The sequence below is a fragment of the Nyctibius grandis genome (assembly GCF_013368605.1).
Source record: "Nyctibius grandis isolate bNycGra1 chromosome W unlocalized genomic scaffold, bNycGra1.pri SUPER_W_unloc_1, whole genome shotgun sequence".
Classification (NCBI taxonomy): domain Eukaryota; kingdom Metazoa; phylum Chordata; class Aves; order Nyctibiiformes; family Nyctibiidae; genus Nyctibius; species Nyctibius grandis.
Window position 1 is genome coordinate 1716923 of NW_027167472.1, and position 16081 is coordinate 1733003.

At 35.9% G+C, this 16081-nt stretch overlaps 1 protein-coding gene across 1 annotated transcript in view; it reads right to left on the reverse strand.

The window, feature by feature from the left end:
• Nucleotides 1-16081, reverse strand: part of LOC137677082 (junction-mediating and -regulatory protein-like) — a 92653-nt gene that overhangs the window by 45022 nt on the left and 31550 nt on the right. The window contains exon 2 of the mRNA XM_068424264.1: nucleotides 11993-12166. Coding sequence (XP_068280365.1) covers nucleotides 11993-12166 — 174 coding nt within the window. The remainder of the gene's footprint in view (nucleotides 1-11992; nucleotides 12167-16081) is intronic.

Consider the following 16081-nt stretch of genomic DNA (forward strand, 5'->3'; position numbering starts at 1 on the left):
CCAGGGGTCAACCTCAAGTCTCCCCTGTTGCCTTTTGCCAGAGGCTCCAGGTAGGACCATTCTCCCTGGCTGCAGTATAGAGGACATTCTTTACACCTGGTTCCATCCGGACTGGTGAAGGGCCACCGCATGAACTCTCTTCTTTAATTTGCTCAAAAGCCTGTTGTTGCTTGGGGCCCCATTTAAAGTCGTTCTTCTTTCGAGTCACTGCATAGAGAGGGCTCACAATCTGACTGTAATGAGGAATGCGCATCCTCCAGAAGCCTACTACACCTAGGAAAGCTTGTGTCTCCTTTTTGTTAGTTGGCAGAGACTTGTAGAAGGGAGACTTGTAGGTTGAAGTTGACCAGATGTAATGAAATGAAGAAATCAATATAAATGACAACACAAAACAGACTAAAGTGTACTTATCCACAGTTCACTAGCAAGTTGCTCTAGCAATCACAATAAGGAAGAATTAAGGATAATTATCAGTTTTCAAGTGCAACCTACCTAGAAAATTATTATAATCTCTCAGTCATTAATGAAATTTATGCCTGTCATCCTTACAGGGCAGGACAGAATCACCAGAGAAAAACAGAGATGAACAACTGAGACATAGTGGCAAAATATATATGGTCCCCCTTGCCAAATGGCTGGCTGAGCATTATGTCCCAGTGTCTTCAATTAGACTATCCTTGACAGTGGATTCTGCTTAGCCCATTACAGTGCCACTACAGCAAATATATACAAATATATATTAAATCATAATATTCAATTTAAATAATATAATTTTTGGTATATTTATATAGGAGATGTAAATTATTTAGAGTTGTATCTTATCATAGGAACTAGAAAGTAAGCCTGTGGGGAAAAAAAAAGAGGTAGTTTAATTAAGAGAAGACCACAGCTCTAATAACGAGGAAAGTTCAGGAGGAAAGAGAGGGAACCTGCCTCTGAAGGTTGCAGCTTATGAAGAACATATGGCAGTTTGTCTCCCCACCTACACCACCTTCATGAAACTGAGGAAGAGACCACTCTCTCAAACCTACAGTTTATCCTAGCTGAGAATTTAAAGAGGAAAAGGGAAACACACGTGGACCATTAAATAGCAACATTAACAGGCTCATGAGTTTTGAAGACACTGTTTTCTATATTCTCTTCAATAATTAATCACCTTTAATGAATATATCTGTGAAGACAATAACTATCATTACAGAATTAAAGGAAGTTCTTATGTGCTTCTGCATTCCATTATAATTTGCAATGCATGCATAACATTTATGCTTCATTTTGCTGACTGCATACCTTTATGATGCCAGCATCTTTTATTTTTACAGTCCATAAAAGAGCACAGGTCATTTTATAGACTAAACAGAAACATACTATGAGAATAACTATTGTCCACATTAGATATGACTAAGAAAAGGCACCAGAGAATTTAAACGGACAGAGTGAGGAAAGAAAAACTAAGAAGTGCTGTCATCTAAACGATACTTCTTTTAAACATACGTATCTGCTTTCAATTCAGTAAAAAATTATTTTAGTGAAAAATTAATAAACTCTGCTATAGTTGAAGTTTTTTCTAACCTAAAAGGCTTTTCAGTTCCCTAACATTTTCTCAAACTCACTTTTTGGTCTGGAAGTTCCTCATTTAGACTTGAATTTCTGGAGAAAGTGTGGTCTAACAGAATAACCTCTTATCTCACAACTAGATCACATAGCCCAATCTATAGTTTCCCTTCTAGTAATCATTTTCTCAAAAAGCCCATTCCAACTAATTCTTCCTAAAACAAACCTATAATTCTCTTTGAGAAGAAACCATGCGTCATGGTAAAATTGGCTAAGATAAAATTATTTTTTGTGTGTGTGAAGATGAGACTCACTTTTGAAGACTTTCATGTTTTGCAAGCTTTACTTCAGATAATGCTTTGAAACTAAGAAAATGATGACAGCTTTCACAAAACGTGGTTGTCAGAAAGCACACAAGAGGAAGAAACAGCAGAAGCCATTAACTTCAACACATCATGTAATCAGCTATTGCTTCAGAGTAACAGAACATAAAAGAACACAGTTCTACACTGTATGGATATATTTCCAAAAGAAAACCAATTAGTTCTTCAGATGAAACAAACTGAAAGGAGGTCCCTAGTCTAGCCTGTGAGCAAGTGAGAACGAATCAGAGGCAAGACTCTTCTACTGTAGCACAGAAACATTCTTCTCTGGAAAAGTTCACAGATTGTTATGTTAAATTTTGGAGAGTAAAGTAAGCTTACTGTGAGAAGATAGGCCTGCAACTATAGGATTTTGTTAAGTTTTATATAGTATAAATCTTCTAAATAAGTAGTTCTCAAGGGTCTTGAATACTGTTCAGGTTCTTTCTGAAGACATCTGGGACAATAATAGACAAGACTGACAGAAATAGACTTAGGCCAGGTCCCATTATAGCTTAGGCAGTGATGTGTCACATCTCTCCAGCTCACTTCATTATCCTTCCCCTAGATGGACTTATAATAGGCAGAAAAGGAGAAAACAAACAAGATGTAACAACAGCAGATTGATTAATTATAAGAAGAAAAAAAAAAAGTTGAGGAAGCACTACAGATAGCAGAGGCAATAGACAAAAAGAAAAACAGTGTCATACATAAAGGAATGTTTTAGCTCAAACACTTCACTACCTTCCTTCAACACATTCCAGGAGGCCAAACAACCAATTCCAACCACAGCCTGCTGGATATATTAGCAATAACGCATGCATTTCAGCTTCATCATCCATTCATGGACTTCTCAAAGTTAGTCTTAGAGGTTTTAATTTAACTATGCTCCCAACTGGTAACACAAACCCAGCACTATTTCCCAAAATATGTTATAATTCCATATGTGCAGCCTCAAATATATTAACTGAAAGCACTCAGCCATAAAATGAACTTTACCATTTTACTAGTTTTATCTTAACAAATACCAACATACACAGTTAAGTAAAGATATGGACTGTAAAGGCAGTAACAAGCTAAAAAAGCAAGCAAGATGTTAGGACATACAGACAGAATACTAAACAAGAATGTCATTGTACTGCAAAGTGCAGTGGTGAATGTTCTTTCCAGAACTATGGAGAAAATGGAAAAAATTAAGAAGTATTCAGAAGAGAAAAATCATAGAAGATTAAGGTTATTGCAAGAGTAAGAAGAATGACTGGGATTATTCAACTGTTGGTTTTTGTTTTTTTTTTTTCCCCCCAGACACACAGAAGTGTATATAAAGGAGCATTAAAACTGCTAAGTTAAAGCATTTTATATTGGCAATTAACAGAATTAAGGCTAAATTGTGCACCCCAAGTTATGCCTTCCCTATTTATCCATGTGCATGTCATACAACCTTTATTTACATTTCAACTTCCTTGACTGAGCTCCAGGCTAAAAAAAAGGTTTACCTTCTGTCTGCGCTTGGCTCACACCCAGGGCTAAACAATAACACTTTTTCTCTCACCCAATGTCCCTTCCCTAAACAAGGAAGGGAATTGGGAAAAAGAGAGGGAGACTTATGGGATGAAGTTAACCAGATTTAATGAAGTGAAGAAATCAATATAAATGACAACACAAAACAGACAAAAATATATTCATCCACAAATCACTGGCAAATTGCTCTAGGAATCACAACAACAAACAGAGGGGAAAAAGGAAAAAAAAAAAGGCAAAGAAAGCATAAAAACACCCCAGCTCTTCTCAGCAAACCCTCTCTTTTATAGTGAGCTTGATGTCAATGATATAGAATGCACCTGTGGGCCAGCCTGGGTCAGCTGCCCTGGATTTAACTTCTAAGGGCCTTGATCACCATGGCTGGCCACAAACTGAAACCAAACCCCAGTGAAACCAGGACATCTTCAAAAGAAGGTTTTATTTTTTTTTAAAAAGACATATTCTACTAGTTACTTGAAAACTTTGTTTAAGCAAGTGAGCTCAATTGTTAAAGGAAGTGGGCTTGAGTGTTTCAGGATGTTATAGATTCCTTTTGTGGATGAAAAGGATTGGATGGATTTTTAAATCTTCAGTTAAAAATACTTTTAATATATACAATAGACAAAATGTTAAGCACATCCATCAAGAATTCATCAAAATATGGTTGACAATTTTTATATACAGATATACTGGAAAAAAAGGAAAATAATAAGGACACTTAAGTATTAGACAAGAAGAAATCTGAATAAACACATATAGATACCCAAGAATAGGGGTACTGTAATAACTGTAAATAAAGCCCTACAAGATCCAGTATAAAGTCCGCCTTTTTCAAGGCACTACTGAAAAAGAGTACCAGATTTCAACATATTTACAGATTTAAGTAAACAGGGACTTGCGAAATTTACAGTCTCATGATCAAGTTTTTCTATCTTTGAAGACCTTTGTAAGCCCCTTTCCTTGCCCTCCACAGCCTGTATAACATTACTTCGGTGTCTTTTCCTTCTTTCTTTCTTTCTCTCTCCTTCCCTATCTCCAACATTGTGAAAGAAAAAAAAAATCATACATTTCCAGTTTGCACCCTCCTTTACTCTTATCCTCACAGGGACACACGATTTAGTAATTTCTGCAAGTTTCATCAAGATGCCTTATTGAATGTAGACTCTGATTCTGCATCTTTCCTCACTATTTCCCCCCCATACCCTAATCTTAGGTCAGATCCAAAGCTGTCCTGGCCCTTACTTCCAACTGTAATAACTAACATTTGGAGAAAAAAAAAAAAAAAGACATAAGGTATGAATAGAGTTATTATCTTATGAGGAGAGGCTGAGGGAGCTGGGTCTCTTTAGCTTGGAGGAGACTGAGGGGTGACCTCATTAATGTTTATAAATATGTAAAGGGCAAGTGTCATGAGGATGGAGCCAGGCTCTTCTCAGTGACATCCCTTGACAGGACAAGGGGCAATGGGTGCAAGCTGGAACACAGGAGGTTCCACATAAATATGAGGAAAAACTTCTTTACGGTGAGGGTGACCGAACACTGGAACAGGCTGCCCAGAGAGGTTGTGGAGTCTCCTTCTCTGGAGACATTCAAAACCCGCCTGGACACGTTCCTGTGTGATATGATCTAGGCAATCCTGCTCCGTCAGGGGGATTGGACTAGATGATCTTTCAAGGTCCCTTCCAATCCCTAACATTCTGTGATTCTGTGATCTCCCAAATTCTGTTACCTGAATGGCTTAAGGGCTTCCTGAGCTGATGGCTAATCTGAATCTTTGTTAATAGTCACTGATGGGTCTGTCTCTTTCTAGAATACATACATACTTAGTGTCCATAATTAAACTGTGGAAATTATTGCCACAGAGCACGTGAGGTGCATTTAATAAGAGTTTGTTTTTCCTTTAGTTGCAGGCTGCTTTAAAGCACCACAAGTTTATTGAGGGGCCCCTAATTTTTTTTTTTTAGTATGAGAAAGACCAAAAGAAATCATGCAATATTTCCTTCACCATACCATTCATGATTTATAGATCTCTTATCTTACATGAATCACATGCTTTCCAAACTAAGGCAATCTGATTCATTCACTGTCCTTGCACTGAAGCTGTTTGCTTTACCATCCTTACTGCCATCCTGTAACTATTCTGATTCTACAGTATGTTTTCGAGAGGGAGAAACTAAATCTGCAGTGTTCAAGATGCAAGTATACCACATATATACAAAGGTATGATATTTTCTATTTTGTGGGGTTTTTTTGGGGGTTATTTATTATTTTTTTAATAATTGAAAACCTTTCTTTCCTCTAAAAATACTGAAAAGCAAACTATTTTCAGAGAACTTCCCAAGATAATTCTCATACCTTTTTCCTCAGGAGCAATAGCTAATTAAGTGCATACAAATGTGCATGTATACTTTTGGAGGTTGTCATCACCTTTCTGCACATGCATTACATTTATTGACAATTTCACCTTCCATTTTGTTTATTATCCAGCCCAGCCTTTTATAAGGGAACTTTTAAAAAAATAACTTTTGGCATTCAAACATAATGAGATTTTTCTACAAGTCTTGCTAGTCAGTTTTACAGTTGAACATCCAGAGCAGTTTTGTACTCCATTCACCTTGCAGATAGGCAGATTTAAGTGATCAGATACATGCCACGGTTTTATAGTCAGCAATCTCACACCAAGAGACTCACTGACTCAGACTACCAGCCTGTCTTCCATCAGATCGCCTGTTTAGAGCACTATTTTTTTTCAGAAAGCCCATAAAATTCTGATTTTAAGTCAGCAAAACATTTTGGTATGAGTTCAAATAAAGAAAAGCTACATAATAAATCTGCAGGATTTATAGTTTAGAATGTAAACAGAAACTGGCATACAGCCCTTTCTAAATAGACTTTGAGACTATAAAGACTATCACAGCATAATCCAGCATATTATACCAGTTCCTCAAACAAGAAAGCAATAGTTTCAACAAAGTTTATTACCTTCATTTGTAAATCTAGCCATTTTGCATAAACTTAGATTACCATTTATTCCCTACTCTACAGGTTTTTCAAAAGCCAAGCTTATCTATGATTTCTGATGATGTGAGGACACATCTTCAGCTACAGATACACCAAAAGAAATTTAGGAATAAAGTTGAGCTGATTGCCATGCAATTAATCTATACATTTTAAATCAGCACTGCTTTAGTGTCCTCCAATGCACCTTATGTAGCATTGTTTTCATGTTTTTCACTGCAAGATCACCATGCACTCAAAAATATTATGAGACTTTAAAAAAAAAAACAAACAAAAACACACAGTTCAAAAACCAGCTCACTAAGACATCAATTATTCTAGAGCCAATGATAAAAACATGGATTTAGTAATGCAGAACTCATCCATTTGATGTATGGGAGCAAGACTACAAATTAAGAGTATGAAGCATTGATGTCCGCTCCCTTCCCAAAAAACATCTTCAGTTGACTCAGAGATTTTTTTTTCAAGTATTTCTTTTTAAGTATTTTTTTAAGTAATTCTTTCTATTTTGCTAGCTATCCTCATCACTAAACTTATGTTCTCCTTTTAACTCGTTTCATACTTTGCAAAAACATTTTTTTAACCAAAAGTTAGTGTTCAGTGCAACGTAATTTATTTCAAAGTATTTAATTTTACACAAATCAAAGTCAAATTAGCTATAAGGTTCACTACTGCACTTCACCACCAAGTATTAAACCAACAAATAAATCCATAGTTGTTTGACCCAGAATTAGATTTTTAACTACACTAGTATCTGCTTAAAGGAGTTTGAAAGAGAAGTACAACATAGACTAATAAAGCATTCTACAATTTCAAAAAAATGAATTTCAAAAGCAGCTATATGCTGCTTTATTCTCTTATTTCCAGTGTTAGACCTCAACATTAGTATATTTAAAGTCTTTAAAAACGGCTCACATTCAAGTAAATTAACATATCAGTGAATATAATAAATACATATGCAATGAAACTGAGTGCTTTTAAAATATATTTAATGCACAACTACATTTTAATGTTCTCATTTCCTGAAGATGAATTGAGAGGTAATGATGACTGTAGTCTCTCACCTGTATCAAGATATTATCAGTGCTCAGTTAAGCAAATCCAGTCCAACTCAGACTTTCAAGAATGCTCATGTCAGTTTTGCTGGCATTTACATGCAGGTTATAAAACAATTTACCTTACATTTTTATCTGTAGTCTAATACCAAGCACATGAAAAAAAAAGAAAAAAGAAAAAAGAAAAAAAAGGCATGAACAAAAGCAAGCTTCCCATTGATTTCACCTGGAGTTTGATCAAACAGTGCCTACTCACCATGACTGTGAAGTACTGGTCCACAATTATAAGACCATAAAAATTCAAAATAAGAAGATAGTTTCTTTCTCTTTGTGAAGGCCAGTGAATACAACTCTACATACATAAAAGGCTTTGGGTTTTTGCCCATGAAGTTATTCTTCTGAAAGATTTTTTTTTTTTTTTTTTTTTTTTTTTTAAATAACCACATTTGGTAACCTGTATCAAAGACCACTTTATATCTTGGTCTTAAAGGGCTTCAGGTTTGATCCTATTAATCTGTCAGTAATTTCTATAGCCAAATATCAACCACTAGAACTGGTCCCTCCCCTCCATATTTTCAGAAGACAACTGCACTATATATGGAAGATCTGAGAAAAAAAAAAAAAAATATTTAACTATCTGAAATCAAAGGCACCAGAGCACAGGTAGCTAACTCTGCTTCTTTCAAATTTTGGGAGAAGTATTTCACCTTCAGGTTTCCAGCTACTGATTATCTACTTCTTCCCACTTTTCTGCTATGGCAATGTGTATTCTTAACATACAATATAATTGCTAAATTTTCACAGGAAAATGATCTATTTTGATAAATAAAAATTTGTGAGTATAAATGTGAAACATTTTTAAGATCAAAAATATTACAGCTTTTTTTAGTTCATTAGAAGTCTGATTTCTAGCAAAAAGAGCATCTTAAAATCAATTTAGAATTCAAAATGATAGATAAAATAATCCATAAAAATTTTTTGCACTCTGGTTTTAAGTTTATACTCGTCTTCAGGTTTTTGGGGGAAATATACAGATAGCCCAAAACATATAATACAGTATTTGAATATCAAGCTTCACTTGCTTGATGCCTATGTTACATCCAAAAGTCTGAAATCAGAAGAAATGGACCAGTAATCCAAACAATGAAATTAACATGCTAAAACTCACTGGTTGAATGTCTTTACATATTATTACATCTAAAATAGCAACAGTCCAGAAATAGTGACATTTAAAAATGCCTATACAAATGTAGCACAGTTTTTATGTCTATATAAATTACAATACTGTCTTCAATTCCTTTATTATACCTTCTCCAGCATTCTGTGAACACAATTATAGTTCTGAATGTTTGGCTGGCTTATCAATACAACTTCTCACACTTACCATACAAAATATAGTCATACTAGACATACAGAATATGTCTAGTAAGCATATCCTACATTTTAATCTTGAACTGAGTAGAGAATTGCTTCTTTGGTGAGCATTTCTCAATTTGATAATACAGTTCATTACAAATTGGCTTTTATTTGTGTCCCCCCCAAAGGCCTTGGGGTGAGCAGGATTATTCCCATATTATTTAAAAAACAAAAAAGTAGGTACCAAACACTGCTGTGTTTGCAATGTCCACTTTTTTCAAGAATGGATGATATCTGGTAAGCATTTTGCCATGTTTAGGAGGAGGTCTCCATGGATTTGAGTAGCACTTACAAATATTAAGCATTTCTACAAACAAAATTAGGTTTCTGAAGCTGTTAGCCCAAAAAAAAGAAAAAAAGAGAAACATCACTGCTGAATGCATTGTTCTAGGGTCATATGACTAGTACATAATTAAATAGAAATTTTGGCAGAAGTCAGTTTTCCAGAGTTGTGTTCCACTTCCTAATAAACTGTCCTTTTCTCCTTCCATAATCTTCTACCTTTTTCATTATGTTTTCCAAATTCAGCAATATTTAAGTGCTTCACAGTACAGCTTTGATTCTTCACCCATACTAAATTATCCATCCTTCACACTAAATGAGGCAAAATGCACCTGAAAATCTAGCATACAATCAAGTTAGAAGATAAAAAGAAAAAGAGACTTCTATCATGGACAACATTAATCTGCATTTTCAAGCTTCTAAATGCTTTAACTTTGTTATGAACTTTTTTTTGTGTGGGTTGTGGTTTTTTTTTTTTTTTCAAAGAAGGAATCTGCAGAGAATTAATCTGTCCTACTCTAATAAGCCTCCGCTGAGCGCACAGAATTTGGTGTTTGTTTCTCCCTTCCCTCCTGTAGGCTTGTCTCTTGCCTAAAGTTTCACACCAACAGCAGAAATTTAACACCCAGATGATACACCTTCCATTTTTTATGTCTTGCCTCAAAAGAAGAGGACACTAAATACTGTTCTCAAAGATTACAGGCAAAGCAATTCAATTCCTCCTAATCTCATTCTGAAAATAAACAAAATTAAACTGATTAAAATATTTATTAAAAACCCCAAATTCTTAAAAAACAAACTAAAACAACTTTCCCACAAATCAAACAGATACCTAATACAGAAAAACTCTAAAAATGTTAAATAATTACAGAAGGCATAGGCAATCTTGACTAAATACTGATATTTGTATTCAAGCTTAATAATCCTTGTAACATTTTTTTTCATTTTAGTAACTCATTCTGCAGTTTCTTCCATCCTTACCCTGCCCTATATCCAAACTTTATCTTTCTCCTTGTCAGTCTTTATATTTAAACAGTATTATATTTTCACAAATCCCATTTCACTGAGGTAGTAAGCATCAGAAATACTCCTGTTATGCATGAAAATGGAGCTAATCCCTGTCATAAGAGTTTATAGAAACCTAAGGATCTTTGTTCCATTATTAAGCCTTCCAGAAAAACATATGCAGCAAGTTAACACAAACCATCACATGCACAAGTTCTATTTATAAACCAATTCCTCTACCCTAGCTACGCAGTGTAATATATATTTTGTCATCATAGATACAAGTACTGTTTTCTCTCAAACAATGAAAAAAAAAAAAATATATCTTTCTCTACCACATAATACAGATTACCAAGTTTTATAACTCAAAAATTGCCAAGTTAGAAAGAGAACTTAATGTACATTAGATGCAACTATGTATGACTAAAGTAATTAACCACAGAACATGCCTCTGAAGTTTACCAAGGTTATTCTTTCAGGAAAAATAAAAAATGAGGCATTTTAAAATTGAAATCCAAGAGATCAATGAGGTTTTTTTTTTTTTAAAAAAAAAAGGCTCTTAATTCATGTTCCATATTCAATACAATATTTATCTTCTCTTGTTTGACAAAAGAACACCAACAAAAATATAATCTTTTCCCATGCTACAGCTACAAATTCAGATAAAATGGGAACTATTTCATCATGCTGAAGAAGGCTTTCTATTAAATGTATTGTGCATAACCTTCAACAGTATAATACATCTGAAAAAAATATTCATCCCAATTCTCTATGCAGCAACATTTATCATTCAGGGGGAAAAAAGAAGCGCTTTTAGTTCAAATACCATTACATTATCTCACAGAGTTAGTTTCAGATTGCCGAACTTTCTGAAAAGTTACTTTATAGACACAGCAATAGCTCAAAATAAAACTATAAATCCTCTTGCTTGCCTCCCTCATTCTATACTCAAACACAAAGAAAAACACTATATTTTTAAATTGAAACTAGTAAAAACAATGTTGGCTAACTGAATAAGGTGCCAAACAGATAAACTGACATTTGCAATACAGATTAAATGAAACAAACCCATTTTAGCTTCTATGTTACAATACATATTTTAAAAGAATCAGAAGGCTACATTCTTAATCTGCGTAGGAACTGTCGAGTTTATCAAAAGTACTTCTGAGATGCAATAAAGATGACAGTTGTTATTTTTGGTTAAATATTTTAAATTATTATTTTTAAATAAAACAAATGTGTTATAAACCAGTTTTACTAAAGTGTAGTATTTTTTAGCTCTTAGGAAAATATACTGTTAAATTGTTACAAATTACATACTTTTAATACGCTTCCATGTTTAAGTGTTTCACAACATGAGACGAGAAACTACTGACTTCTCATGGTTTATCAGATTATGTCAGAAAACTAGAATGAAAAGTAACTTCCTGTAGAATCTTTTAAAAGAATTAACAATCACATACATACTGTACAACATGTGTCTCTTTCTGTTTTATGTATTAGCCAGTATTCCCAGTAATCACAAAATTGTAAGTTTCACCTATTAAATTCAACAATGAATTTAAATAGTCAAACATAGTAAGTTAAACAGTTGATGGTTATCTACATGTCAGAGACATTCTCACTCTTCAAAAGCACTCCTCTGAGTGATGGAACCAGAAAAATAGGGTCAACATTTAGTGAAGAAACCATCACTGCATATACTGCATAATAAAAGTAGTAAATAGTAACTGAAAAGCATGATTTCCCCATTAATAAGAAGTTCAGTTACCTTTACCATACCTTTATCTGCTGTCTTCTAAGCATCGCAAGTTCCCTCATATCTCGGAACGGCTGTAGTAAGTACTGGTAGAGCTCCATGGTAGCTTCTGCAAGACTACTGTAGGCTTCATCTTCCATTTGATACAGTTCAAGCAGCTCTACCATGCTTTCTGTGTTCTTATGTTTTTCCAGAAGCTGTAAAAAAGTGCTAACTTTAGTGAATGTGTTCAAACATTCCTGCTAAAAGTGACAGTCATTTAAAAAAACATTTTTTAGCCTATCCTTTTGTAGGATCACTCAAAATCATCACTCAGACATATAAAAAAAAAAATCTTAAACCCCACCCACATCTTGAATTTAGCCAGTCAAGTATAAGCACATCTCTGATAAACTTAACTCAAAATGTGCACCACTCCTATTAATTTGTTCTTTTCAAAAATCTTTGGAAGGTAATGAGTATGAGCATAAAGCACAAAAAGCAACTTAGTACAAGAATCTAACACACAGTAACCAAATAAGCTACTTCACACATTTCCCAATTTCAGATATGAGGGGAGAAGGAGTGATATAGGAAAGGAGACAAAATAGGAGGAGTCACATAGTGATCTTTCTAGGCTTTTTTGGGTTTTTTTTGGTTTGTTGTTTTTTTGTTGTTGGTGGTGGTGGTGGTGGGTTTTTTTTTTGCCTCTCTGCACTTTGGACCTGCACAGCCCTGTTATATCAGCACAGCTCCAGACACAGATCCAGACAGAGACAAGAATCTATGTGAAACAAAACAGTGATCTGCATTTCTGGTAATTTTTTCTTCTGTTTTATTATTTTTCCCTAGACAGTTTAAGCATAAAAGTTCAAGTCCACAAAGTTTCCTTTTTTTTTAAAAACAAAAGTAAATTATCTAAGTATTATAAGCTATAAATAAAGTACTTCAAACAAAATAAAATAATTTATTTTTTAATTCATATAAGAAAACACAACATCTAACTCTCTCTCCCCCCCCCCCCCCCCCCCCGAAGGGAAAGGGAAAAGGGAGAGAGACTTATGGATTGGAAAGTTAAAACAGTTTTAATAAACTATAACAATATAAAAGAGTATAATAATGGCAATGATTAAATATATACAAATATATACAAAACCAAGATCGAGCTCCCCCGATGACGGTCACATTACCACTGGCACTGCAGAGCAGGCTCTGGGAAGGCCCAGACTGGACTCAGTGATGAAGAGCTGGATTTAGGAATGCACGCATTGGGATCGGGGGCAGGAGAAAAATGGACAGAGTCCTCTTCAGACACCAGCCATAGCAGAAGAGAATGAGACCCTCGTGATCCCCTAGCTTTATACTGAGAATTATGTATATGGGATGGAATACCTCATTAGTCAATTTTGGGTCACCTGTCCTGTCCACTCCTCCCTGCAGGTGCGACCCTTCTACAACTCTTCACTCGTAATTAGCGAGGAATTTAGCAGTGACCTTGGTTTCTCTAAGAATAAGTACAGCAAGAGCCTTTCTGCATACCATCCCTACCGGTGCCTCAGTGATAACTATAAACTTCGAGTGTTATCAGTCCTGGAAGCAGACACTGTCTGCAAAACATGCAGTTAGTTTCAGAAAGTGCAGTTACTTAGGAGAAGCTTAGCTGAAAGTAGAAATCATTGAAAGGAAAATTGGTTCTATTTTAGTCCAAACCAGGACAGTTACATGAGAGAAAGAAGATTTTGAAGTAGTATGAAAAATTTCAGTTTTGGAAAAGAAAAACAAACAACACAGAGAAATTATGACATGCATTTGAAACTATAGTTATGATATACAACATTTAAGGCAATACAGAAGGGTCAAACTATTCTCTCACTTTTTGGAACTGATGTGATTACCACTAGAAGAACAGTCTTCGCCAATACAGTGTGGTATGAACAGAAGACTGATAGCTTCGATTCTGGTTCTAGACAGAGCCTTGTAAGCCTGATGAATAGTCTGGGCTGCTTTAGTGCTACCAGTCCTAAATGGGCCGCTGACATAAGAGACAGATGGTGCTAAGCTAGCTGTGTAGAGGACCTCTCCCACTTTTCTCTATAAAGTAGTCCGATGGAAACTTTCCTGTTCTGGACCAAAGTCAGCTGAAGCATTTTTTTTTAGCTGGCTGCCATCCAGACAGTATTCAGACTATCAGATAACAATAATGATGTGTCTAGCACAGAATCCACTGAATTAATAATATCATAAGGCAAACCAGGCCCTCCATAGACTCTCAAGTAGTTTAACTGTATATGTTCCAATTTTCACACAGGCAGTACCTAGACAATATGCTATATTAGAAACATGAAAATCCAGCTAATACCTTTTAGTAAAATGGAGACATTGGTTAATTTGGCCAAATGCCTGTTGGGGTCCATGCGAGGAAGGAACTACAGCACACCAATATGATGCTCTAATAGTCCGCTTTATTTTGGTTAACACAGCTCTTTTATAGCATACATACTTCCTTATCTTGCGGTCACGCCTTAAGCTATTGGCTGCAAGCACTGTGCACGCTCTGTCCACGCGCCTCTTCTGCTGTTCTGATTGGATACTTGCTATGAGCCTAAGCAAGCTTTATCTTCATACTTCCTTACTGACTCATGCTCTTATATAACAGTGTACTCGTATGTTATCTCTATAATTTTCCCACAGTCCAGGCCCCTACAAATGCCTAAACCAACCCGGTACCTTAAAACCGTGCTGTTTTCAAGGTGTTAGCATAAAATACGTGAACAATTTTTGTGGCATATGTTATGCCCCACTCATGATTAATTCTCAATACAAACATTCAGTGTTACTGTTCATTTAATTCAACAGTCTTGGTATGAATTTTTTACTTTCACAACTTTTAATTATATTAACTAAAGAAGTGGGTGGAGGAGCGGAGAGTAATATCCTGTACAGGCCTGACTAGCGCTATACCCATAGAATACTGCATTTATTTAAGAATCACGTTTCACAGACATTACATTGTTCACAACTAAATGAATCCATATATTTTAGGCAACTATTATGCAGATAGACTCTAGCCAGCAGGAAACACATTTTTGTCAATTTAACAGCACATATATTTGAACTATATAGCTCAGGCCTCCTGGAAGAGAGGGATATGTATCTCTCGAAATTCCTGTGGGCCAAAGCGATCCTTGGTGTATCTGCCCTGGGGGATGACATAGAACAGAAGAGAAAAGAATATTTTCAGTTGGAAGGGACCTACAATTATCAGCTAGTCCAACTGCCTGAACGATTCAGGGCTGACCAAAAGTTAAAGCATGTTATTAAGGGCATTGTCCAAATGCCTCTCAAACACTGACAAGCTTGGGGCATCGACCACCTCTCTAGGAAGCCTATTCCAGTGTTTGACCACCCTCTCACAGTAAAGAAATGCTTCCTAATGTCAACTCTGAACCTCCCCTGGCACAGCTTTGAACCATTCCCATGTGTTCTGTCACTGGATACCAGGGAGAAGAGATCAGCACCTCCCTCTCCACTTCCCCTCCTCAAGAGGCTGCAGAGAGCAATGAGGTCACCCCTAAGCTTCCTTCTCTCCAAACTAGAGAAACCCAGAGTCCTTAGCAGCTCCTCATAGGACATTCCTTCCAGCCCTTTCACCAGCTTTGTTGCCCTCCTCTGGATGCATTCAAGGACCTGAACATCCTTCTTAAATTGTGGGGCCCAGAACTGCACACAGTACTCAAGGTGAGGCTACACCAACACTAAATACAGCAGGATAATCATCTCTCTTGACCAGCTGGTTACACTGTGTTTGATGCACCCCAGGATGCAGTTTGCCCTCTTGGCTGCCAGGGCACACTGCTGACTCGTATTGAGCCTGCTGTCAACCAGCACCTCCAGATCCCTTTCTGCAGGGCTGCTCTCCAGCCACTCCTCTCCCAATTTATACTTGTGCCTGGCATTACTCCGTCCCAGGTGCAGAATCCAGCATTTGTTCTTGTTAAATTTCATCCCATTAATCATAGCCCAATGCTCCAATCTATCCAGATCCCTCTGCAAGGCCTCTCGTACCTCAAGAGAGTCAACAGCACCTCCCAGTTTAGTATCATCAGCAAACTTGCTAATGGTGCATTCAAGTC